The sequence below is a fragment of the Acinonyx jubatus genome, chromosome D4 (assembly GCF_027475565.1).
Source record: "Acinonyx jubatus isolate Ajub_Pintada_27869175 chromosome D4, VMU_Ajub_asm_v1.0, whole genome shotgun sequence".
In the NCBI taxonomy this organism is placed as follows: Eukaryota; Metazoa; Chordata; class Mammalia; order Carnivora; family Felidae; genus Acinonyx; species Acinonyx jubatus.
In genome coordinates this window covers 23580069-23607190 of record NC_069391.1, presented here as the reverse complement: position 1 = coordinate 23607190, position 27122 = coordinate 23580069, and the positions used below count along the sequence as shown (strand labels likewise).

Genomic DNA, 27122 nt, shown 5'->3' with positions numbered 1-27122 from the left:
AGCACTTTTACCTAGGTGATCTTCCTGTAACCTGGGGAGAAATGACTGAAAGTGATGGCAATTTAGTAAGTGGAGACCAATGCATTGTCATTTTCTCCCTGGGGAAAGGCCATGTAAACAGTGGGGGTGGATAACTAGCCTTGAACAATGGAAAAAAAAAAAAAGACTCACGGGTCCCAAAGGTGGTTTAAGAAAGACTCCAGCTCTGGCAGGTACCAAGTATCTCTGCTCTGGTGAGGCGGGGTCTGCAGTAAGGCCAGAAGAATCATCAAGCCTCACCTTGGCTCAGGTGAAACCTCCCTCATGACTCTGCCTCTCTTTGCTCTGAGCCCATCATCCCAAAATAACTGAGTTATTTTGGTGGTGCCTGACTGAGAGATATGATCACTGCAGGCACCAGAAAGGAATATGTTCTACTTTAAATCATTTAGCTGTTGACGGAACCTGATAGTGTGAGTCATCTTCCCTGTGATCATTCAGTTTTGAGCTTGGCAGCCTCACTCCTTGATGGTAGTAGGTTCATTGGGGTTATAGTTCCTCTGTGAGCCTCTTGGTAGAGACTCGGCCAGCTTTCTCCTGGCGGCACAGCAGCCTTGTCATACCTTTGTCTATCCTTGATAATAGTCATGATTTTTCTGAGTCCCTAGTACTTCAGACTAGTACTGGTACTTTACATACATCCCCTCAATAATGGCCACAAAGTGTTACTTTCCCTGTCTTACAGGGGAGGAAACAAACTTGCGAGGTCAAGTAATTTGCCCAAGAACATAGAGACTATAAGTGAGGGAACCCCAGTTGAACCCTAGGGTATGACTTTCTCCAAAACCAAGCCTTCTCTAGGACACTGTTTCCTTCAAGTGAAATGTTCCATTTTGAATAATTTGTCTAGAGAGATGCCAATTATTGTCTCTTTATTACAAATATATTTTCATGGACTCCAGAAAATTGAGAGCATATGGAGACATTATTGGTTATTAGTAGTTCCTTGAAGTACAAAATATTAAGAAATGTGTCAATAATTAATTATTTCACTAATGTATAAAATCTAAGATCCTCCCTAAGGAAAATAATATATGTGCTTGGTACAAAGTTAAATGGAAAAGCATTAGAATCAGATTTCATATTTATGAAGACATAATTCTCATTATCAAATAGTCTATGGATACTTATTCTCATGCAATGAGGTATGAATTATTTAGATAGATTTATCGGTCTCTTGTCAAGGCAAATAAATAGAATGCAAGACAATAGTTTTGATGCTTATTTGGCTAATATTCTTGGTAATTGCAATATTTAGGGCTATGAAGTGAGTAATGCCACAAAATGGCATATTGTTACTTTATATATGGACAATAAATAAATTCTACAATGCAATGAAAGACCAAAGTGTGGAATGTTGAAATATCCACTACACCCGAGTGATTAAAAAACCTCCAGATCCTTTGAAGTCCTCACCAAAGGAACCTCAGATTTCTTTTTAGAGGATCTTAGCTATATTTGGTATCTAATATTTGTGAAGTAAGAATTTCCAAGAAGTGCTCACATATGGTACCAGTAAGCAATTTTAGTAGCTGAATTATTTTTGCTGATTATAAGAGAAAAGGAATGGACGATCATTGCAAAGGCAAAATTTTAAAGCACAGGAAAATATAAAGAAAAAACATAACAACTATGTACTTGTCAACCAGATGTAACTCACACAGAGGTATATCCTTCTATGCTTTTTCTCCGATATATTTTTGTAGAGTAAGGTATGTGACCCTTGATAACAGGCCTCATGAGCATGTGAGTAAAATAAAATGGTATTAACATTCAGGTCCAAAATACATTAACCTTGACCTCTTTTTTGATTTTGGTAGATGGGCTGTTTTAAATCCTCATAAAAACTTTGTCATTTTTATGAAATCACATCTTAAATTCTTTTGCTTTGTCATATCTGACTTTTATATTGTCCTTGCAAAGAACATCTCCATCTCAAACACTTGCCTGTGATGTTTCTTATCCTTCCAATAGTTTTCACCCATCTAGAATTTTTTTTTCCATAGGAAATAAGATAGGAATAACTTTACTTTTTACTGATGGTGAGCCTCAACATGATTTATTGATTAATTCATCCTTGTTCTCACTGACTTAAATGTCTTCTTTATCATAGACATATTTCTCTCTTATGTTCAAGTCTACCCTTTGCGGATTCTTTTAATTCCATGAATCTGCCACCCCTGTGCCAATACCATCTTCATTTAACCCCCCTAGCTTTTTAATATATAATATGTATTAATAATATGTCATAAGGCAAGAGCCATCATTATTCTTCCTTTGAAGAATTGTCTTGGCTTTTTATTCCATGGAAACAATTATTTATTCTATTGTTTTTATTGTGTGACTTGCGATAATGTGAGTTTAAAAAATAAATCAACTATTATATTATACCAGACAGACTAAATTTAATATTCCCTTTTGTCTCTTGGTCGAATTACCAGAGATTTGTCTATTTTATTGGTCAGTCCAAGGCCCCAGCAAGAGTAGGCACACAGTATGTATTGCCACATGAATCCCTTTGGAACTGTCACATTTATAAAGGTTTGTATGACAGAGTCAGCACTGTCAGAATCAAATTGCTAATATCATATCTTCAATATATAAGCTGCCTTTGAATTATTTATTTATGAGCAGAGAACCCTGACCAGAGGTTTTTTTTTCTAATCCAAGCTATGAAAATTGTCATTATATTTTAAAAACTACAGCCTTTTCTTTCAAGAAGATTGAATGAAAAAAAAATCAAAGACTAAATTGTGACCCTGCGAGATATTTATTGTAAACCCACCAAGGTCATTTGCTGCATAGCCTGAAGGTACCAGGAGCCTTGCTGCAAAGATGTTATAGTGTCTCTCGCTATTGTGAACCTTTAGCACTAATTTTAGACTTTTCTTGGTTATTAGTGTGTATGACAGGCCAGTTTAAATTTTAAAATCTTGACTAGGCAGGCAGGGCACACAGTGTAAAGGAACTCTACATCGCATCCTTTTTCCCAGCATGTCCCCATCTCCACTGGCCCTACGAACAGATTGAGTACAAGTTAGAACTGGGTTTCCTCTAGGAAGTCTTGGGTTGGCTTCTGTGTGGACTGAATCATGTAACAAAAGCTCAATACCAAGCCAAGATCTTCCCAGGAGTCAATGGGGAAGAAGGGAAGTGTCCCAGGGAAGGAGAAGGAGAACAGAGAGGGGACACAGATGATCAAAAACACAACACAGCTATCACCCCATGTTGTGTTTAAGCCATTTTCTATTAGGTGGGATTTCACCAGATTCCCAACAGCATCTGCCAACACAGCCAGTGTCAGTGTGACCCAGATGACAGGTGAATGTGAGATTTGAAATAAAAAGTAAACTCATAAAAGTGTAAAAAGAAATCACAGGTAAATATTTTCAAAGCCCTAGAATGAGGAAGCCTTATCTAATTATAAGCCAGAATTATAAAGTAAAAATATGGGTAGATATGACTTTATAAAAATTACAGTTAGAGGGCCACCTGGGTGGCTCAGTCGGTTAAGTGTCTGACTTCAGCTCAGGTCATGATCTCACAGTTTGTGGGTCGAGCCCTGTGTTGGGCTCCGTGCTGACAGCTCATTGCCTGGAGCATGCTTCAGATTCTATATCTCCCTCTCTCTCTGCCCTTCCTCTGTTCGTGCTTTGTCTCAATCTGTCTCTCTCTCTCTCTCTCAAAAATAAATAAACATTAAAAAAATTAAAAATAAATAAATAAACATTTAAAAAAATAGGGTGCCTGGGTGGCTTAGTCACTTAAGTCACTGACTTCAGCTCAGGTAATGATCTTGTGGTCCGTGGGTTCAAGCCCCATGTTGGGCTCTGTGCTGACAGCTCAGAGCCTGGAGCCTGCTTCTGATTCTGGGTCTCCCTCTCTATGCTCCTCCCCTGCTTGTGCTGTCTCTCTCAAAAATAAAAAAAAAATTTTTTTTAAATAATTAAAAATAAATAAATAAATAAACACACAAACACTTAAAAAATTTACAGTTAGGAAAAAAATTGGAGACTGATTAGTCTCAATTCATCTCCCACTGCCCATCTGGCCCCCCCACCACCACCCAGTGATCACCCAGACATTCCTCAATGCTTTCCTGTATCACCTTGAAAAATTGTGTCATCTCAGGTATCTTATCTGTAGATTTAAAAAGTTTGATTAATCATGTTGTATCCTTTAAATATTTCCAACTTCATTTGTCAATTGTACCTCAGTAAAGCTGGGGAAAAGGTTTGATTAAATGATCTCTAAGGTCTTCTTTAGCCTTAATAGTCTAAGATTTTATATTTGCTAAAATACAGTGCTTGTGCATGGTTTTTTAATAATTCATTCACTCAACAAGTATTTATCATCCTCAACTATAGCCTTGTGCATCAGCCACTGTGGATGAATAGAAGATACAGCACCTAATTGTGGGAAGTCAGCGGTGAGTGGGAGAGGAGCCCACTGTCAGAGACCCTGGAGAGGGATCGTCTGAGTAAGGGGGAGGTCAGCGGTGCCTGAAGGTTTTGTAAATCCTATGTGAGAAAAAGAGAGTCCTTGGGCATCTTAGACAGAGTGCACCATTTGGCTTCAAGTCTCAGAGCCGTGTCTTACTAAATGTGTGCCCAGGAGTTAGTTACTTAATGTTAGCACCTACCTCATGGGGTTTTTGTGAGAGTTTAATGAATTTATAGGTGAAGTGTTTAAAACAGCAAGAGTTCTATAAGGATTATCATCATCATCGTCACTCAGTACCATTGCTTCAAATATCACATATGAACCAATGACTCCCAAATTGATGTCTCCAGTCCCGATGGCCCCTGAACTCCAGGCTCTTGTATTCAGCTGTTTTCCTGACATGTCCACTTAGATGGGTGTTGCTTCCATTTTAAGCTTCTCAAGCATCATATGCCCTAAATGGAAGTTTTGGTTTTCTGCTCCTCTCACACTTGTTCTTCCTCTAATCTCTCCAAATCTCCAGATGATGATACCATCATCCACCCTTTTGCTCAAACCAAATATCTATGTCACCTTTAATCCCACCCTTTCCCTCAACCCCCATGTCCAATCTGTCAGCAAGTCATGTTGACTCTACCTCTGAGATACACCTCATGCCTTCCATAGCTTCTGCTCATCCTCTGTTTGAAGCTAACATGCTCTATTACCTGATGATATAATAGAATCCAATCACTTATACTTTGTAATCCTGTCCCTCTGAATCTGTTTTCTTCCTACAGTACTTAGGACAAATGCCAAATTCCTTAGCAAATCTGCAGTTCTCTACCTAATCTGGCCCCTTCCTTCCTTTCCATCTTCAACTTGTTCTACCTTCCCTTCCCCACCCCCTACTCACTATGGTCCAGCCACTTGGGCGATCTTTCTGGTCCACAAACATGCTAAACTCTGTCCCATATCTGGGCTGTTATATTTGTCAGTCTCTCCACCTGAAATGCCCTTCCTTGGATCTCAGATCTCAGCTCAAATGTGCAAGTACTCACAGAGACTTCTCCCACCTAAAGTGTCTTCCATCGGTCCCTGTTTCTCACATTGTCCTACCTACTTCCTGCAATGCTGGTATCACAGTCTGAAATGGTCTTGCACCCTTGTTTATTGGGACAAAGGCTCAGCGATCTTGGGGACCTGCCTGTCTTCCAGGCAGTGTCTTCAGGAGCCGGCAGAGTGCCTGGCATGTAGGGAATGGATGAGGACACCACTGCTCCTGAGATGGGGATGCAGGAGGAGAGACAGCCTGTGGGAGGATGAAGAGCTCCTCTTCGGATCAGTGTTTGGCTAGCCAGTGGCGAAGCTTATGCATTCTCCAGACATCTGGATAGTCACAGGTTCTAGTGAAGGGTGACTCAAACCAAGGTCCTTGGACCAGCAGCGTCAATGACAGCATCACGTGGGAGCCTGTTAAAATTCAAATTCCCAGACCCTATCTTGAACTTTGAGAATCAACATCGCCGGGAGTGGGGTTCTGTGCAAGCTCTCCTGGTGAGCCCTACGCATACTGCAGCATGCGAGGCTCTGTTCTCCTTTTGTTTTCTGAAGCTGGACACACGTGTGGAGGAAGAGCCAGATGAACCTCAGCGTCTCCTCCATCCTTCCCTCCAAGGAGCCCCTGTCAAGACTCTGTTTGCCCACTGCCAGCTCTCTGCCTGCCCTTTCCTTGTCTTGACTTTTCATCATTGCATCCACTTGACAAATGTGAAGTTTTGACAGTTCTTACCACCTGTAAACTATGGTATCTGTTTTTGGTATATGCTCTTTGAACATAAGAAAGAAAAGTTTTTATTTTTAGTATTTTATTTTAGACAGTCACTTAATTCTGAAACACTCAGGCAGCCAGTAAAGGCCAGAACACTACAGGGAAACCAGTGCTTCCAATGGGCGTGTGTGATCAGAATGGACAAGTACATTGTGTCCCAAGGCTATAACACAGCCAACCCTCAGAGACAACAGGAGGGGATCTGGTGTAGGTTAAGGGAATCTTTGGTGGTACATGTATTTGAATTGGTGGTTTTCCAGCATTACCACTTTGGGTCCAAGTGAAAAAAATCAACTCTGCTTTTTTGTTTGTTTGTTTGTTTGTTTCTGTAACATCAAAACACTTTTGTGAAACAGACTTCTCTGAGACCCACTGTCCTGTTGTTATTGTCTCTCTTCTTGGCTCCAGCTTTTGGGGATGTTTTGGTGACCTCACTGGCTTATCCAAAGAAGAGACAGATCCGAGGGCGTATGTGCTTTCGGTGTTCATGGTCACCAGGCTGCTCTTTCCAGAGGTGCTGACAGATGGCTAAGGCTAAATCAGCCAGAAATGAGGAGTTAGACACTTTCTTGGTGGCAGGAGGCACAGTGTGCAGAAGAGCAGAGAGAACATTCCCAGGAGCAGCCAGTGCATGTTCCAAGAAGCCCTAGCTGTGTAACATCCCTGCTAGGGTAGAGAAAGCTGGGTCTGTCCATGGTTGCCTTTCCAGAAGGGTCCACACTCTAAGACCAAGGTTGCCAGTAGATCTCTCTCCCAAAATCCTAATAGGGATTTTACCCTCTATAAGTTGAACTAGGTGAGTGTCAAACATTTTCAGCTGAGGGAGCCCAGTGAAAGTGTGATAGCCCCCTCCCAAGGAATTAGCGTGATAGAAAAATCAAGATTTTTCCACCTCACCCCTTTACTCATTCATTCCCTGGAGCTAGGCTAGGGGCAGCAATGAGATGCAAGAGAGAATGAAGAATTGTCCCAGGCTTTGAGGAGCTGGGAGTCCATAGGAGGAAAGATATAAAAAGAAAGAATTTGAGAACAGTATGAAAGTGCACAAGAGTATGCTGTCTGCTAGAGGAGGCAGAGAAGAGAGCCATGGATCCTACCAGCGGTAGTGGAGGAAGGTTCCTCAGGTAGCATTTTACCTGCTCTTTCTCAGATGAGGGGAGGAGAGGCCAGGGGAACAGGATGAACAGCAATAATAAACATTTCTCTAGTACTAAGTGTGGGTTCAGCACTTTTAGCATATGAATGCATTTAATCCCCGTGACAAGCCTGAGATGGGCTCTGTCATCACATCCATCTTACAGGTGAGGAAACTGAGGTTCGATGAGGGTGAGGAGACTATCTAAGGTCACACAGCTAGTAAGTGGCAGACTGGTTCCAGAATTCAGGCTGTTAACCACTGTTCAGCCCAGCCTCTCACCATAAGTGAGCATGATATCTGGGGAATTTTGAGTAGAGAACAATGCTTTTGAGTTTTTTTTTTCCCTATAACCCACTTAGGAAGAGAAACCAGTTTAACCCACTCATCCCCACTTTCCAGTGGAAGAAGCATCTCTGTGATAAAGCTTCAGAGAATGTAGTAGTTGCTAGGGCTGCTGTGACAAACAGCACAGACTGGGTGGCTTAAGCCACAGAAATTATTTTCTCACAATTCTGGAAGTTGCAAATCCAACCAAGATCAACGTGTCAGTAGGGCTTGCTTCTTCACATGCTCTCTGCTTGGCTTGTAGATGGCTGTCTTCCTCAGGTGTCTTTACATGGTCTTCTTTCTGTGCATGTCCTCTTTTTATAAGGACACCAGTCATATGGGATTAGAGCCCATTCCAATAACCTCATTTAACCTTAAAGACCCTATTTCCAAACACGGTTATGTTATGAGGTCGTAGGGGTTAGGACTTCAACATAGGAATTGGTGGGGAAAGGGGGCCATAATTCAGCCCAGAAGAAAGAGCAACCAATGTCAACAAATGATACTGTGAGTTTTTTAATGTTTATTTATTTTGAGAGAGAGAGCGAGCTAGTGAGTGCACGAGTTGGGTGGGGGAAGAGAGGGGGAGAGAGAGAGGGAGAGGGAGAATCTTAAGGAGGCTCCATGCAGTGAGAGCAGAGCCCAACACAGGGCTCCATCTCATAAACTGTGAGATCATGACCTGAGCTGAAGTCAAGAGTCTGACGCTTAATCGACTGAGCCACCCAGCACCCTGGTACTGTGAACTTTTACACATGATTTTATGTTAATAAACAATGCTCTATAAATTTTTAAAGTACTTTTTTAACACAGTCCTTGGTGGTAGTTGTAAATAAATTTGCAGGCACCAGGTTACCAATGATGTTTAGCTGTTTAAGTCTGTTGGGATGAGGGTGGTTCCTGTCTACAATCACTTTAGCATATAATCATGAATCACTTGCATATGAACAGACCCATGCCTTTAATGAATGGAAAGCAATAGGTCAATTGCTATAAATATGCTTCTTTATGCACTGTAAGAGTAATCAAACAGGCCTGCACCAACAAAGATTTATAAATAAAAAGCAAGAATCATTCAGTGAACACCATGGCTGCTTGGACACCGTACTGATGTGTTGCTAAAAAAAAAGTCCCTTCAGAAGTGTTGGAATTCTAAACATTGCAACTTGCTCCTATACATCCAGCAGGGTCTTCACAGCCCTGTGTGGCTGCTGGATTTCTCAATAGAATGGTGAACCAGAACCGTTAATGAATTCTAACTTACTATTACTAAATGTTGGCAATTTTTAGTAACTCATTTTATAGCTTTATAATAAGTGATTTTATTGCTTAATCTGAAGAAAAATGAGAGCCTCCGGAATTGTCTGTCTTTTGCTAAGAGCTGTAGAAAGCAAACTGAAGTATGAATTCTGTGTCCACAATATTAGAAATATTCCACTCTTTCATTTCCGTAAATCCTATTTAATTGGCTCCAAGCTCTGCATAGCCTGGCTCTTAGCCATCAAAAGGGTTCCCTTTGTTTTACCTTGCTCAGCCTGCCTGACAAGGTCAAACCAGATTCTGATGGAAGTGATGCCTGAAGCCGGGGAACCCAGTGCTTATTCTATGCATAATCTATGTTGAGTGGCTTCAAAGCCATTATAGGACCCGGGGAAAAACTGGTCACATGCCCTGCTTCTGGCAGACTTGGGGGTGCACCCTTTCAGGCCTCCATTCCCAGGACTGCTGACCTGCCCAGGGGATGCTTGGCCATGATGCCTGGGGTTCAGCCTCTGCACACATCCAATAGCCACCATCTGCCTTCTCGGGACCATGTAATAGAAACCCAAATCAAAAATCTTCTCCCACGCCTTCCTTGCCTTGCTCTTCGTTTCAGGGAGTTTCCGCATGCCTTTCTTTTGAGCTGTTTCATTTCTCTTCTCAAAGCAGTAATTGCTCCCTCCCGAACTGTTGACCCGAGACTCAAAGCCTTTTTCTTTCACTCCACAATATATTAGTACACTGGTACAAGTGGGGTGCATTATTTTAATACCATTTGGAGACCACTGCTGAGTATGGTTGGGAATAATTAAAAAGCTTATTTCTTTTTTAAGTGTTTATTCATTTGGGGGAGGGAGAGGGGAGAGGGATAGAGAGAAAGAGAGGGAGAGAGAGAATCCCAAGCAGGCTCCCAGCTGTCAGTGCAAAGTGGGATCATGCCCTGAGCGGAAATCAAGAGTTAGATGCTCAACCGACAGAGCCACCCAAGAGCCCCCATTAAAGAGCTTCTAAGAAGAGCCATAACATAGATTAACCTTTTTGAAAAAACACCCTAAGATGGACTTGATATTGGGTGATCTTAAGAAATTATATAATGGAATTGTAGTTGCACAGAAAAATGTCCTTATGTTTTAGAGATTAATACTGAAATACTTATGGGTGCAATGTCATGATGTTTGTTATTTCCTTTAAAATGCTTTGGTGATAAATATGGGAAAATACGGCAAACTGTCTCATTGTAAAGCTAGATGAGGTACAGTGGCATTCATTATTCAGTTTCCTCTGTTAGAAAAACATGTTTTCAAAAACTTTTTATAGTAGAAAATGTAGAAATAAATCCCTCTGGTGGCTCTCTAGGGGTTGGGCCCCAGGGGAGGGAAGTAGGGAGCCAAATTAGTGAGGAGGCAAAGGCAGCAATTCAGGTGAACACAGATGAGGGGCGGAGCTAAGACCGAGGCACCGCCCACACTGAGAAGGCTGTGGACTGAAAGGTATCATCTAGTTTGTTCTCTTCCCTCACTCCCACAGTCCAAAGTGCTTCGGGAAAAATGGCTGCTGCAGGGTATCCCCGCTGGAACTGCCGAAGAGGAGGAAGCCAGGAGGCGGCAGTCTGAAGAGGATGAATTCAGAGTAAAACAACTGGAAGATAACATTCAGAGGTAGGTGGTTCCCAGCCCAGGACACCTCTCCACCCCCACTCCCTACACTGTGGTGTTACAGTGCAGTAACCACTACCCTCCTCTAGGGGGCCTTTCTCAGTGCCTGCCCCCTTTCCCAGAGCTTCGGAATTCCATTCCTAAACAGAATACATTTGTATCCTTTAAACTTTTCCAGATAACCCTGAGTTATTACTCTGGGTACTAATTATTGCATTGGGCTGTCATTCGGTACAGTGTTGTTTTCCTGGACCAGGGAGGGGTTGGAAGCAGGCTGCCCCTTCAATAACTGCTCCCCTTTTGAGTTCTTCCATCAGCTTTTGTCCTTTTCCTCCTATGAATCAGGCTGTTAGCTGTTATTGCTGCTGGAGAGGGTCTGTTTTCACATTTGCTACACTTGATCAATCTGAAGTGGGGAAACTATAGCAAGGGGGTTGGGAATGGAAAGGACAGAGTATAGAAGAGCTGAATGAGGGCACCCCTGTGCTCTAAAAATTCACTTTGTGTTGCCTGCTTGCTCTGCTCAGAGGGTGAGTTGGGTTCCTTTATGGTTGTCAACCAGGTTCTGAACATTTCCATCTGGGAGATAAGTGACCCTCCTGTGGCCAGTGGTTGGACCAAGAACATAGGTTTGCACTTGAAAACTGTAGTCACACCAGGTCCCAGGACACCTAGCCAGAGATATGAGACGGGGGTGGAAGGTGGTGATCAGAGATGCCTTGGAACCGAATCTCCCCCTCCATCCCATCACCACCAAACCCTGCCTCAAATATCAACTTCAAGAGCTTCATCTGTTTCTCCTGAGGTGCAAGCTCTCTTAGAACACAAAGGGTAAGAGCTACCTGGCTACCGGCCTTTATACCGAGGAGTGAATGAGGTCTGTGAGAGTACCTGGGGACTCCAGTAATGTCGCCGGGGAAAACGGACCGGCCGTAAGCCCTGAAGTCCTAGGTCCGTACTTTGCTTGGACCCTAATGTCCCTCAAAGAGGTCTGAGAGCAGCTTAACTAAATTTTGCTTGTGGGGAAACTAGCTAAGAAGAAGCTGTATGTGATGTGCGTGTGTGCATATACATAGACACACATATGTGGGTGGGTGAATATGTGTATATACACAAACAGTTTTTTTAGAATACACAGAGTAAAGGCTAAACTATTACCAGCCATTTTAGTTAGATAGATCGATATATGTCGTTAGAAGAAGAAAATTTTAGTCCTGGAAATATGGCATCAAGTTTGTGAGGACAAGTACCTCCAGAATGTACGAAAGGTCTTCTTGTTGGAAGCCCGGAAGGTGGACAGGGGAGGGCCAGGATGGAGTCACTCAGAATCCCAAGGCTCAGGGGTTTCTCTCCTCAGAAGTGGCTCAGCTGGCTGTGTCTTACACAACATGAGGAAGCCAAGGATTATTGAAACTATTGACAATATAATAGGTTGGGGAGGAAAAGGCTACTCGGAGAAATGGTGTAGGAAGTCTCAAAGTGGAGAGTCTACAGTGCTGTCAGCCAGAGGGACGGTGGATACAATGTAGGAGCATCTCTTTGCCGTCGCCCTGGTTATAAGTTCCATCATTTTCCTGCCCCTTTCTTACTGGTTTTACGTCACCACAACAGATAGGTCTGGTGCAAAGCAGACACTCCACAGCTATTCGGTGAATGAAGGTTTGGGACTGGGTACCCCACATATTGGGCAGAGAAAGCCTGGGAGATTACTCTCCAGCCTAACTTGGCAAAATCCTAGGAGCCAAGTGGCTTGGACACAGTCTGTTCACTACCTCGGCTATGAAGGGATCCAGTATACACACCGATGGGCAGAAAATTTTGTTTAAAATCATTTTTTTCAGAAGCCGTGTATCTTTTCTCAGAGTCTGACAGGGTCACTTCATCTTGTAGGTGTTACAGATGCAAGGTGAAAAGGATTTGGAAAATAGGACAAAATTAGTTATATGACCTTTTCTATTTTTCTTAAACGGCATTAGAAAATGTGGTCCTCCCACCAAATTGGCAGTTTCTCTTTGGCTTGCATACGTATTAGATCACTGTTTTGGCCTCATAAGTGGTAACTCTTACCTGTGGGTTGAGCCACCATGTGGAGGGAGAGTCTCAAATCGAGACTGAGTTTTGGCTGAATTGACCATCGGAGTGAAGTGTTAGAGTTAGGGGCTAGTATATTGTTTAGGTGGGCATCACCATATTCAGAAAAATAAGGAAAATCTCTTTTTTTATCTTTTGAGTCAATAGAATAAAGAGCTCACTCAACATATGCAGGCCGTCTCTTGGAGCTCCTTGAGGAGATAGATACCCAATCCGGAAGGAAAGAAATCATAGAAGCCTAAAAGGATGGAGGTGGGGTGCTTAGGCCTTGATTTGGCAGGTTATTTCCTTCTGCCACTTTCATGGCTCTGCTGGGCATTGCATTTGCTGGGGAGTGAGCTGCATTCCCTGGAACTGCTTTTCTGTAGGAGCAGGCCAGCCGATGGGCATCATTTCCTCCTCAGGGCCCCTGGAAGAAAGAGTGTCTTCCTACCCTGGAAGTCAGTTTCTGCTTCCCCTCACATGCCTTGCAACTTCTCTACTGGAATGGTTAGCGTCTTTAAGTTCTCGTCTCAAGGGAAGAAGGGAGCTGTCCTGCCTCTTCCCTTAAAGGACCCTCAGCCCCTTAAGCCACTTTCCTTAGTAAGGCCTGGCTTAGTTGTCTCTCACAGTCCTAGCCATTTGAACAGCCCTGAAGGCTCATTGGAAGCACAAGCATCCTGCAGCTCTTACAGCCTAAGCGGACGGGGTATCCTGGCTCTGCTTGTTTTGGCTGAGCTTAGCCAAGTGACTCCAAGACATAGGTGGACGAGTCTATGCTTGTCCCCCCTGCACTAATGAGCTAACCATGACTGCTTCCTTTTATGGCAATGGCAGAGGAGCAAGAGGGCAGAGCAGAAACAGAACTGCCCATAAGCCATTAGCCAAAGCAAGTCATGGCCACCCCAAAACCCAGGGGAGGGGATGGTCAACCTTCAGTGGGAGGAACTTCAGAGTTGTGTGGCAAAGGGCACAGATATAGGGGAGGGTGAAAACGGGGGGCTAATAGTTCACTCTAACAGCAGTGTGATTGTTCAATTGAAAACTGCAGGCATTAGAGAAAGTCCAGAAAGGTGAACAAGATGAGCTAAAACTACTTGAGAATTCACAGGGACAGGGAGAAGAGAATGAGAGAAAATAGGAGTGGCTTTGAGATCAAATTTAGAATCTGATCTTTATAGAATAGGAATCCTGGAAATTGGCTACAGATCAAATGTAGCAGAACCACTAAATAGAGGGATTGTAAAAGAAACTTTCTCTGTTTGAGACAGATTATCACTCTTTAGGTCTTTAGATCTGGGTCTGCTTATCTAAGTCACTCCCGAACACTAAGTTAGATTCTCCTAAAGATATATGCAAACTGTCTTCAAATGACAAAGTATATTAGTACAGTTGTGCCCTGAAGGTATTTCAGTCCCTGCTGGTGAACCAGGAGTCATTTGAAGAACCTGAAGGAACAATAGAGAATAGTAATCAAAGAGCAGGGAGAATGCCTACAAGGAAAGATGAATGGAAATTTGTGTCATCCAGTTTGGAAAAAGAAAAGGTAATGGCAACCTAATTCAGAACTTCAATGTGTGTAGGATTTAGGCCATGTCTTAGTTCTGTATGTATGGGCCATTCTGAATTTGATAAAGACTTCAAATAAAGCATGAGAATTTGCACTTAAACCTGTCTCTTTCCTTAGATATCTTCAAGAAGAACATCACCATCTTTCCATTTGAGTCTAAAATTCTTTATAGTGCCAGTAATCATACAGCAAGCTCCAGGTTTACAGACATGTTTTTTCACCAAAGTGTTATTTGTAAATTGGTGGTTGTTTGGAGCTAAGAATGTTATCTGTCTTCCAAGACTGTAATATGTGGTGCTTAGATTTTGAGGGCAGCCCATAAGGATAAGGAGGGAGGGAGAGATGAAGGAAGGAAGGAAGAAACGGTGGGAAGAAAGAAGGAAGGAAGGGAGGGAGGAAGGAAGGAAGGGAGGGAGGAAGGAACTAGACTCTTAAATCCTGGGTATTAGAATCACCTGGGAAGCTTTTTAAAAAAATACAGATTCCCAGGCCTTATTCCAGGAAATTTGGATTCAGTGACCCAGCTGAGGAGCCCTGTTTTTTAAAGAGTGCTCCAGATAATCTGTGCAAATCACAGTTCAAGAAAGGTTGCTGTAGGGGCACCTGGGTGGCTCAGTTGGTTGAGCGTCGGGCTTCAGCTCGGGTCCTGATTTCACAGTTCGTGAGTTCAAGCCCCACATGGGGCTTGCTGCTATCAGTGCAGAGCCCACTTCAGATCCTATATCCCCATCCCTCTGCCCCTCCCCTGCTTACACTCCCTCAAAAATAAATTAAAAAAAAAAAAAAGGAAAGAAAAGTTGCTGTAAATGGAAAAAAGAACAGACCATAAATAAAATTGAATTAATTAAGAGCACTAAAGCACTACAGTGATTACATGAAGGCAGTGGGAAAGGAAGAAGAGAGCTTGTCACTACAATGGATAAACAGACGGCCATTCTTTTGTACAACTTTTCCCTGGCCAGTGTCAGGACAGCTCAGTCTATCACTTGCTAGAAACCAGAGGTAAAATAGGCTAAATATGGTCAGAATTGTTGACAGCCAAATCTTTACAAAGATTTCTTTTTTTTTTTTTAATTTTTTATTTCAAATGACACATCTTTTGTATGCTTTATTTCCTATTGGGGTGCCATATTGAGAAAGCCCAAAGGATTGTTTCTGGCTTGGGCTCATTGTAAACCATTTTCTTTGCTGTCACTATATGTGATGGGTCCCTGGGGCCACACATGGGCCTCACATTGATACTCTTGGAGACTTCTGACAGTTAGATCCATATGACACTTGCCTACTTCACATCTGCTCCAGTCAACAAGTCCTGTTACTTGCCCTGTGATCTTCCCACTGAAGATGCTTTTTCTAATTTCATCAGGTTTTATTCACATGTTTGAAATGTAGTGTTCCAGTTGTCTCTTAGCAGCACATATACTAAAATTGTAATGATACAGAGAAGATTAGCATAGCCCCTGCGTGAGGATGATATGCAAATTCATGACGCTTTGAAAGTTAAGTGTTCTTAACTTTCTTTGATGAGTGAAAAATACGGGGAAATTTGTTCCCCCCACCTTGGAATTACCCCAGTGAGGATGAGGGACTTCAGGGACTAGTAAATGAAAATGGAACGAGCTCTTTTAAAGCTAGGGTATTAATGCTAGCTCTACTGTTAACTTGCTGTGTGAATCTGGGTAAGACTCACACTCTCTCTGGTCTCAGTTTCCTCATCTTTTCAGTGAAGGGTCTTTCAGGATCTTCTAGCTCTGGTATTCTGAGAGTCTTTCATTTGGGAAGTTGGCTAGAGATCCCACTTCCTATGCAGAGAAATGCTGCTGTTGTAGAAGGAAGCGGTTTAGGAGACAGGCCAGAATTGGGGAAGGAGGTTAACTTCTCAGGACACAAAGCCCCATGTGTGAATCAGTGACTCATCACAGATGACTAATTCATCTTATCAGCTGTCAGTTCTAAAATATGTCCCATCAAATATTGATTGAATAAACTTTTGAAGTCCCAGTTGCTAACCTAGATGGGGCATTGCAACTTTTAAAAAGAAAGTTCAAGACGCCTATGAACTGGCCCATTTCTGCTTCTGAATTAACATTCTTGGAGTGCTTCTGTTGGTCTCTGATGAATACCAGAATTCGCTTAATTTTCCCCATTCTTAAGAGGTTCAATGCAGAAGACTAGAGACATTAGGCATAAGCATGTGTGTGTTGTATGGTGGGATTTTGGCAACCAACAAGAAGACAGCCATCCACAAATAAATGTTCTAGAAAAGGCAACCACAGAAATGTTCATTGGAATCACAAAGGACACTTGCTTGGGATTCAATCTGTTCTTCATCCTGTCTATTTTTGACTCCATGATGCACTGCTCTCCAGCAGCAGAGCCTGGAGCCCTTAAATGGGCAATTCCACATCTGTGCATCCCAGCCTGTGGCCCCGCCCCACATCCACATCTGGCACTCAGCCCTGGTCTCCTTCCCATTCTCTTTGTTTCACCATAGTAAAATCATAGGTGCTGTAAACCCCACAGTGATGTAGTGGGGTCACTTTACCATCTATTGTTCCTTGGTCTCTTACTCTCTTCTGGGTCCCTAGCATTTTGGTTTCCACTGAATTCATCAATTTTCTTGTTTTTATCCTCATAACACTGCCACAAAGTAGTGGTAATGATGCCCATAATACAGTTGGGGGAACTGAGGCTTAGGAGGTAAAGTAACTTGTTGCCTCCAATGACCCCAAGTGACCCAAGTGAAGAAGTAAGGGGTGCCTGGCTGGCTCAGCAGGTATAGCATGTGACTCTTGATCTTGAGTCCATGAGTTCAAGCCACACACTGGGTGTAGAGATTACTTTTAAAAAAACTAAGTGAATAAGTATTTCAACTGGCTCTAATGCCACCGCACTTTCTCAAACATCTGAACAAAAGTTTAGTTTAAGTTCAAAATTTAGAGACGTGATATTCAGTGAAATCACACTGAAGTTCACCTCAGGATGCAGTTGGGGGGGGGGGGTCTTCCCTCCTCAGCCCCCACCAGCATCTCCTCAGGAAGCAGAATAGCAAGTGTGCCATTGTGAGTGGTCCTGGTGGCTCGGAAGCCTGCCCCCCTCAGGTTCTGTCTGGAAGTACAGGTTCCACTTTAGGCTCGGTTCCTTTTTCTCTTTCTGAAGCCCTTTGCTCTTGAGTGCTCTTTCTTGACTGTATACAGCCCGAGTCTCTGCTGCAAACAGTATGTTGTTATATAAAAGGCTCCCAGCGCACTGATTAGGAACCTGGACCTTAGGGTCTGACTGACTGGATTTGAGCCCCAGTTCTGCATTTGCAAGTTGTTTGATCTTAGACACAATGCTGCTGTCTGGACTTGAGTTTTCTCACCGGTACCCTGGGGATAGCAATGCCCATCTTGAAGGGTTGTTGTAATGTGTGCAGATCATATGCTCTTGTGAAGTGGCAACTACAGTTGGTTGTCAGTAACTAAGAGAGGTGCTTTTGTTGTTGTTTTCTCCTCCATCCTTCTGGAACAGGGTTTCTTAATAGCAGAACTACTGATGTTTGGGCTGGAGAGTTATTATTGTCGGGGAGGCTGTCCTGTGTATTGCAGGATCTTTAGCAGAATCCCTGGCCTCTGCCCAGGAGATGCCAGTGGCATCCTCCCACCCCCAATTTGACAATCAAAAATGTCTCCAAACATTGCTGAGTGTGTCCCCTGGGCCCAGCCGAGAACCACTCCTCCAAAGGCTGAAATTACAGGTGTTGATACTAAGATTATCCCCCCATCAAGTTGCTTCAGAACACAGAACCCTGAAAAGATTTATGTGGCAAAAAAGACAAGAGGTAATACATGCTGGCATGGATGTGGAGAAAAGGGAACTCTCGTGCATTGTTGGTGGGAATGCAAATGGGTGTAGCCACTGCAGAAAATAGTGTGGAGGTTACTCAGAAAATTAAAAATAGAACTACCCTATGATCCAGTGATTCCACTTCTGGGAATCTATCCAAAGGAAATGAAAACACTAACTCAAAAAGATAGCTGCACCCTCATGTTCATAGCAGCATTATTTACAATAGCCAAGACATGGAAACAACCTAAGAGTCCATTCGTGGATGAATGGATAAAGACGATGTGATATACATATATGGAAGATTAGCCCACAATGGAATATTACTCAGCCATAAAAAACGAAGAAATCCTACCATTTGTGACAACATAGATAGACTTTGAAGACATTATGCTAAGAGAAATATGTCAGAGAAAGACAAATATTGTATGATGTCATTTATGTGTGGAATCTTCAAACAAAGAACAGACAAAACAGAAAAGCCCAAAACGTATTGGAAAAGAGATTAGAGTTGTATTTACCAGAGGCAGAGGGTGGGAAGGAAGGGGAAATTGGAGGAAGGTGGTCCAAAGGTACCAACTTGCAGTTATAAGATAAATAAGTCCCAGGATGTAATGTAATGCACGATGACTGTAGCTGCCTCTGCTGTAGGATATATAGGGAAGTTTGTTAAGAGATCCTAAGAGTTCTCATCACAAGGAGGAATAGTTTTCCTTTTCTCTCCTTTCTTTTGATTGTATGAGATGATGGATGTTAGTTGAACCTATTGTGATATTCATTTCACAATATGTAAATCAAACCATCATGCTGTATGTCATAAACTTACACAACGACATATGTCAATTATCTCTCAGTAAAACTGGGGGAAAAAGATTTATGAAGATAGCATTAATGATTTTCAGTGCAGAATGACAGATGTTTCAGTTGCTTATACGATAAGGCTTCTCTCAAGCAGTGAACCATGAAAGTCAGTTCTGAGTTAAAAAGAAATGATTGCCTTTTTGTGTGTGTGTGTGTCCAATGCTGCACTGATTTTGCAAAGGCAATGATTTTATGACAGCTCATAAAACCATAGAATCTTAGAGTATACATAACTGAAGAGGAATCTGGATCAACCCCTGTCTGATACTTGAGTTTGCAATGAACCCAGTGAGTGGGAGTCAGCACATAGTCTCTCTCAAAGGCTAAAAGTGACAGGGAACTCACATCCTTGCGAGGTAATACCCAAGTCCACATTGGAACAGCTCTCACTATTACACAGGATCCTTCTTTGGGATGAAAGTTACGTTCCCTGCAATTTCCATTGGTTCTCTGGTCCCTGCCCTCTGGGGCCACATAGAAAAGTCCCTCTTCACAGACTCTGAGGTGTGAATGCTTATGGTTTGTGGTTAGCTCTGGAAGCTGGGACAGGTCGGGGGGAAACACTTCCCTGTTGTGCTCAGCATGTCAACACTGCCCACGTGTCTCGTAGAGGCCATAGTGGAAGAGCGTACTTCAAGAGCCTACTGTGAGATCCCAGGCATCTTGCCTTACTTGGGTTTTGTAGGCTCCATTATGATCGCCTCGTTACTGGTCAGATAAATTGTGTTTAAAGGGTCCATAATAATGAAGATAGCAGGAGAATTTTGTCCATGCACTGAGACCACGTAAGAGCCACATTTGGGGAATGCTTGTATTCCCCTTAAAACAATTGCTATAGTTGAAGAAATTGTGCATAGCCAACTTTTCTGATGGCTGGTCCCAGACTTTCTGGTCTCCCCTGATCTATCCTCTACAGAAAGTTCCCCCTCTGAAAATCACATTTTTCTGCCCCCTAGCCAGCAATATGGTCCCTTGTGACCTCTCTATATTCTTGATGAAACTAAAATATCAGGTGTCCTGTTGATATTTCCTTCCTTGCTTTTCCCTAATTGTGCGTTGTGAAGGCAGTGCATGGTCTCTCAGATCCTTTTCAGCGAGGACAGCCTACGATCTTACGACATGGAGTCCTGACGGTGGAGTCTGGTAGCCGTGGTCCCGTGGCCACGGGGATGCAGGCGGGCTCTGACCTGGGCAGGGAGCAGACACGTGTAGGCAGGCTGGCTTGACGCTCCATCATCGGGGCCTAGAGCCAGGTCTGTGTCCTAGCCACAGCCCCACCTTGTATCCCCTTCTTCTCTGAGGCCCCAGAGAAGAGTTCAATGGGACCTGAGGCTGCTTGAGACTTGTCACTGCAAGTCCTGCCTCCACTGGCCTTTCCAGTTTCTCCTTCCCCTCACCTCCAAGCTCGAGACCTCCACTGAGCAAGTGGGAGACGAGGTGGGCAGGTCCATTGCCATTCTAGGACCCCAGTTCCCTAGCACACTCGTGCCAGGAAGCTAGAGGAAATGATCCCCTTCTTCCTCCCACCCTAAAATCAACTTCTGCCCGTCAGGGATTCTTCGACTCTCTTACCCAAGGTGTACACGTCAGCAGTGGGAATTTCAGGCCGGCTGAGACGGAAGAGGTACACAGTCATAGGTGAGTTAGTCTGGGACCCGTTTATTAGGAGGGATTTGCCTACATCCTCGTGCCTGTCCCTTTCCTGAGAAACTGTTTTTAGCACACTTGGAACACATGTGCAGTTACATTTGCAACATGAATGAGTCAGGTTTATTGTGCACACGGATTCTTTCTTCTTTATTGAAGCATAGTTGAAGGCTCCTGTGGAGCCTCAGCTGGGAAGATGCAAATGGCTGGTTACTCAAGGGGCTGCGCTCTGTCATCACCTAGAGATTTCTTCACTCGCATGTCTAGGGCCTGAGCTGGAGTGACTCAAAGGCTGGGACTAATGTGCAAGGCCCCTCCACGTGGCCTGTCCACAGACTTGGCCTTCTCAGCACAAGGCAGCTGGGTTCTGACCGGGAGCTCCCCAAGGGAGAGTGTCCGGAGGGCAGGCATTACAAGGGACTCAGCTGGAAGCGGCAAGACTTCTTCTGTCCTGGCCACTCGGAAGCGTCATAGCATCACCTGTGCTGTATTTTGTTGGTTTCACCTCAGCTATGAAAGCCAGCTCACTCATAGAGAGGGGAATTAGACTCTTATCTCTTCATGGCAGTGGGTCACCACTTGGAAACACCACTGGGTGAACTCCAACCTGCTTTGCTCCCTCATCCTTTCGCAGAAGCAAGCTGTACGAGTATGTGCAGTGGCCCTGCCCTCTTCTTGGTCTCCACACACCTCTTTCTTGTTGGTCATCCAGGTATTCCCAGTCTCACCCATTCGTACATAATCTCAGGAAAAGCCGGACGAGATGTGAAGCTTTTAGAGGCAGCTGGGGAATCCAAAATTATACATGGGAACCATCAGTTACAAAATTGTAGGAAAGGTCTGGTCATGGATGTTCAAAAAGGGTCTATAGGAGCATGTAAGGGGAGGGGTACTGCACACTCAGATTAAGGAGTGCAGGTAAGACTCCCTGGAGAAGGTAATGTTTGAGGAGAAATTTTATGTGGCTGTTAGACCAGTGTTTTTCTCTTTTTTCATTCCATTCCACTCCATCCCATCCCATCCCATTCCATTTTGTTGATTCGTAGCTAGGATGTAAATTCTGTGAGAGCAGAGGCTTTATTGGTTACCCCAATATTAGTTTTTTGAGGCTTCTGTAACAAATTACCACAAACCTAGTGGCTTAGGATACCAGAAATATATTTGCTCACAGCTCTAAAGGCCAGAAGTCCAAAATCAAGGTGTCTGCAGAGCTGTGCTCCCTCCAGAAGCTCTAGAGGAGGTCCTACCTTGCTCTTTCAGCTTCTGGTGGCTCCAGAGATGCCTTGGCTTGTATCTGTGTCCCTTTGGTCCCTGCCTCTGTCTTCATATGGCCTCTCTTCTCCCTGTATTTTCTTCTCTTCTATTTCTTATAAGGACACTTGTCATTGGACTTATGGTCCATCCAGATAATCTCAGGTGAACTCATCTCAAAACCCTTAAATTCATTGCATCTACAGTGACCATTCTTTTCAAATAAGGTTACATTTGCAGGTTCCAGGGCTTAAGGTGTGGACATATCTTTCTGGAGTCACCATTTAACACACCAAATCCACTGTATGTATCCCAAGTGCCTAGAATACTACCTGTTGCCTAGTAAGTTGCTTAAATATTTTTCAGCTTAATAGATCTGCCTCGGCCTTAGATCATCCGTAGGATTGTCATGAGATTCAAAGCCAACATGTCCATCTAGAGATGGTACAAAGCTGTGGTTATGGACTTGAGCATCAGCATTACACTTGCTGGGTTCAAGTCCAGAGGCTCCACTTGCCTCCTGTGAAATCTTAGGCAAGTTCTTCTAGCTTCTCTCTACTTCAATTTCCTCTTCTATGAAAAGGAGCTAATAATAATGAGATGAGCTTTCTTGGGTAGTGGTGGTAATTAAGTTAATATATGCAGAGTGCTTAGAAGGATCTAGGACTTGGTACCCAATAGATTCTAGCTTTTATTACAAAAATAAAATAATGATGTGACAGTGTGCAATATGTTAATAATCCCAATTGTTTGATTTTACCTGATCCCCTCTCCACTTTCAGAAACAGCAGAGAGGGATGCCACCCCCCTAAGCTTAGCACGTTGTTTCAGACATACGAGTCCAGTGGTGACTTGGAAACACCAGACCTCGCTGCTGACAGGTCCAGGGCAGTGGAGGGAAGTGGGGCTGAGAGCACAGCCCTGAAAGTGGAGTGGCTGCTCCCTGACAAGTGTGAGAAGTGGCTTCTGTCCCCAGGGCAGCTGCTGGTCTCTCAGGTTCCATCCTGCTCTGTGATCAGCTCATGTGTACCACCCTGAGGCCCTCAGCAGGAATTTTAGGGCTGCTCAGTCTGCCCAGGACCTGTCAGCTAAAGCAGAGGATAAAAAAGAACAACACCAAGGGCAGAAGAAGTAGGACAATGTGATAGATGGATTTGAGAAGAATCCAGATCAGTTGTGGGGCAGACCTGGTTGAATAGGGTGAGAGGCTGGAGTTATCTCAGCAGGTTATTATTATTTTTTTTAAAGGTAATTTGTGCTTTCCAGTTGCTTATTAAAAAAAAAATCATGTAGGTTATCTGAGTGACACCCTGCTCAGGTCCTTAGGAGACCTGCTTTGTTAGAGAAAAGTGGCTAAACCCGATGCTGTTCAAAGTATAGTCCATGGACTGCTTCTGGTCAGGCAACTGTTTATTACCAGTCTTTGACAAGATAAGGACAGAAATTGCTGGTAAGGTGTTTGGACACTTTCATAGCAATTTGACATTGCCATGGCAACCAGGAAGGTGATGAGTGGACCTGTCTCACCAAACAGACCAGTTTGGGTGTTGTCACACTCCCTTGGTGAGTTGCATGTGTTGTGAGCCAGCTGCTAGCACCGGTATGTGATGGGTGGAGGTAAAACCCTAGTCCCTGACCACAGAGAGTCTGAGAAAGCTCCACTAGGACCCAGATGGCAGAGGGATGAAGATGTGGCCCAAATCACATTTTTTTTTTTTTTGCCTACACGTTTAAATATGGCCATTGCCATCTTTGTGTATCATTTATCTTTAGATTCAGAAAAGAACTTGGAAAGTCCTTAGAATAGCTCCCTCCCCACACTTTTCAGCTTAAAGGTGAAGAACAGGACAGACCACGGGACTCTCAGAATGACCCAGTCAGTCAGTGATCTTCCTGGAACTAAACCCAGGTCCCCAGTGCTCTTTCAAAACTGCTGTTCTTTTCCAGTAGCTAATGCAAAAGCAAATTTCATTCCATAACAAGGAATCACAAGTTCCAAATTAATACCCCAGAATGATAGGGTTTTCTTGGGTGCAGCTGGTTTATGGACACAACACAGGTCTTCCATACGGGGTAATCTGCTGGTGACGTGGTCTTCTCTGTTAAAACAAAGAACAGGAATCTAAGACACTGACATTTTGCTACTAGCCCCACAGATGTCTCAGTTTGTGTTCTTGGGAAAATCAGTTAATATTCCGTCTGAATCTGCAAATAGGAGCAACAATAAAATTTTCTCACCTTGGGAACATCTAAGAATTTTTGTCAGGCTATAAAAAGAGGCCCAGAGAAATGATTTGGTCTGGGAAAGCAGAAGTAAAACTTGGCTCTCCATTCTGTAAGACTCTCCATGGCTTAAACAAATCATGTGGATCTGGGGGAGACCCTTGGCAATTGGCTTGTTCAGCCCTCTGCCTTCAGGTAGGACTATATTTACACCATTTCTGAGTGATGCACTTTTCACCTGTTTTTCAGGAAGGGAAGGGAGATTCTACAACTGAGTGGCTTTTCCTTTGGCGAGCACTGTCATGGCCATGATGGTATTAATAGAGTCAGGGAGGAAGTATGGCTTCCTCAAGGCACAGTCCCTACTGGTTGAGAGTCAGAAGGGACATTTTCATATGTCAAGGATGGTGGCACATAGGTTCTCAGCATGTCCTTTATCTAGTGCAGCCAGATGCAGCTCTGATAAAGAACATGATTAAGATGTCCTCAGGCTTTTCTTCAGATGGTGTAATCACACCAGCTTTCAAATGTCCTGGCTGGAATTTGCCCCAGCCAACTTTTGCTTCACTTAGTAATTAGCCTCGAGTTCTTCTTGCCACTCCTTAGATGTGAATCCCATACCAATAACCAAAGTGGATTTTCCACAAGGTTTAAATATTCACCACTCAACCTTTTAGCACAGAGAACTGAGGCCAACCTGGCATCCTCCACAGGAGACAGAGCGGTGTGGCGACAACAGCAGACGTTCTCACTGGATTTGAATCTTCACTTCCCCACCTTTGATGGTCTCAGACTAGTTACTTAATATTTTTTATCTCAGTTTCCTCATCTGTAAAGTGGAGATATTCATATGTATACTTTGAGAATTTTGAGGATCAAATGAGTTAGCACATTTGAAAGGCTCAAAATAGAATCTAGCCACAGTGGTAGCTGACATTATCTGTCATGAACCAAAGCCTGTGTTTGCTTCAAACAAATGGAATGATTCTCAAACCGAGTTTTTTCACTGCCCATTTATTGGGGGTTGGGGGGAGGACTTAATTTGATTCCCAATTATGTTCCAAATCATACCCGTTTTGTTCAACATAAAAAGTAAGTATAAGTGCACAGTTGTGGTTTCTTCTTTTGGAAGGAGAATGGGAATGATTCCAAATTTCCATTTTAGAGGTGACCTTTGTGCCACAGCCTGCTCACCTCTCACCAAAATTCCACTGTATTTGCTGCCAGCTCATTCAGGAAGATGGGGGCGTGTGGAGGGGCCCACTTACTGTTTAGGTGAGATGTTCTTTAATCACTGGCGTATGGGAATTTGCTTTAAAATAAATTATAGGTGATCACATTCACAAACCAAAAAGATTTGTGATTTGATCAGGTAAAATATAATTTACTTACCTGTCTTATGAAATCTATTTGTCTCTGATCTCTCAAGAGAATTAATATGGACACATTGAAAAAAGAATTTAAACTAAAAGTCCACATAGGCAGTGGTGCCCTACTTCCTCTGCAACAATTATACCCTCCACACCTGCCCCAGGTCTTTGCAATATCAAGGTTAAGCTCCCGATATTCCAAGTAAAAGTACAACTTCACCCGTCCACACAAAGGCGCATACACACTCCTCTTCTTCAAGTTTTCTTTCCATACCATTTTAAAGATGAGGAAACACCTCTCAAAAGTCCTCTCTTTCTCAGCTACTTGAAGACACATTTTACAGAGTGCTAAATTCATGGTTCTGCTTTTATGTATGTTAGAAATATATTTTGCCTGGACTAGTTTATGTTCACATTCATAGAAGCCGTTTAGTGTTTCCTTTATTAGGATGTACTCGACATTGCTTGTCGAATTATTGCACCTTTTAAAAGTCATTCGAGAGAATAAATTTTAGGAGTCTTGGTAAGAACAAGACAATACTGTGTTAAAGCACCTAGGAGTGTGTAGCTTACTTTGGAACAGCCGTTTGTTTTTGTTTTTTTTTTTTAATTTTTTTTAAAGTTTATTTATTTTGAGAGAGACAGAGTGCAAGCAGGGGAGGGGCAGAGAGAGAGGGAGAATCTCAAGCAGGCTCTGCACTGTTAGCATACGAACTCATGAACCATGAGGTCATGACCTGTGCCAAAATCAAGAGTTGGACGCTTAACTGACTGAGCCACCCAGGTGCCCCGAAGCAGCCATTTGTTATAAAATATTCTTCTCCTCTTGTCTGAGGGAATAAGTTCCCTCACACAAACTCCATTGACTCTGCACCTCCCCTGCCTTCACTGACTATCCTGTCTCTCTTCCCCTTCAGCCACATACTTCTTGGAGCAGCCATGCATGCTCAGCTTCTGCACCTCCTCACCTCCCACTCACTGTCCTACTACATGTACTCTGACCCTGCACTTGCCAAATCACCAGGACCATCTAGTGGCCAAGTGTGATGAAGACTTTAATCCTCACCTCAGTTGACTGTTGAGCATCAGGTGAGACTTCTGAGTGCCCCTATTTCTTAAAACACCCTCCCTCTTTGGTTTACTTGCCATGATAATATCCTTGATTTTCTACTTCCTCTTTCTCTGTTGGTTCTCAAAATGTTGGAAATGTTGGTTCCTTGAGGTTCTTGTCTCTTTTGTTTTAAGTTTACTTATTTATTTTGAGAGAGAGTGCAATCATGCATGAGAGGGGCAGAGGGAGAGAGAGAAATAATCCCAAGCAGGCTCCATGCTGTCAGCACAGAGCAGGACGAGGGGCTCAATCCCATGCACTGCGAGATTGTGACTTGAGCCAAAATCAAGAGTTGGATGCTTAACCAACTGAGTCACCCAGGCGCCCCTTTCAGGTCTTGTCTTGATGTTCTTCTTTCCCACATTCTCTCTGAGTGATAGCATCTTCTGAAATACGTTCGTTCATCCCACTTTTGTTTTTCTCCTGAGCTATCCATACAGCCATCCATCTCCTGGCCATATCCATTTGGATTTCTTCCAACACCTAAAATTCAACAAGTCAGAAATCGAACTGTTTACT

At 43.3% G+C, this 27122-nt stretch overlaps 1 protein-coding gene and 1 non-coding gene across 12 annotated transcripts in view; both read left to right on the top strand.

Annotated features, from left to right (window-relative positions):
- PALM2AKAP2 (PALM2 and AKAP2 fusion) overlaps positions 1 to 27122 on the top strand; it is a 504955-nt gene that overhangs the window by 246249 nt on the left and 231584 nt on the right. For all 11 annotated transcript variants that reach the window (XM_053204813.1, XM_027034800.2, XM_027034804.2 and 8 more), the window contains one exon: positions 10545 to 10675. In XM_053204813.1, the coding sequence (XP_053060788.1) occupies positions 10545 to 10675 (131 nt within the window). The remainder of the gene's footprint in view (positions 1 to 10544; positions 10676 to 27122) is intronic.
- On the top strand, positions 15715 to 15817 carry LOC113592918 (U6 spliceosomal RNA). Its single transcript, XR_003412921.1, has one exon. It is a non-coding gene; the product is annotated as a U6 spliceosomal RNA (small nuclear RNA).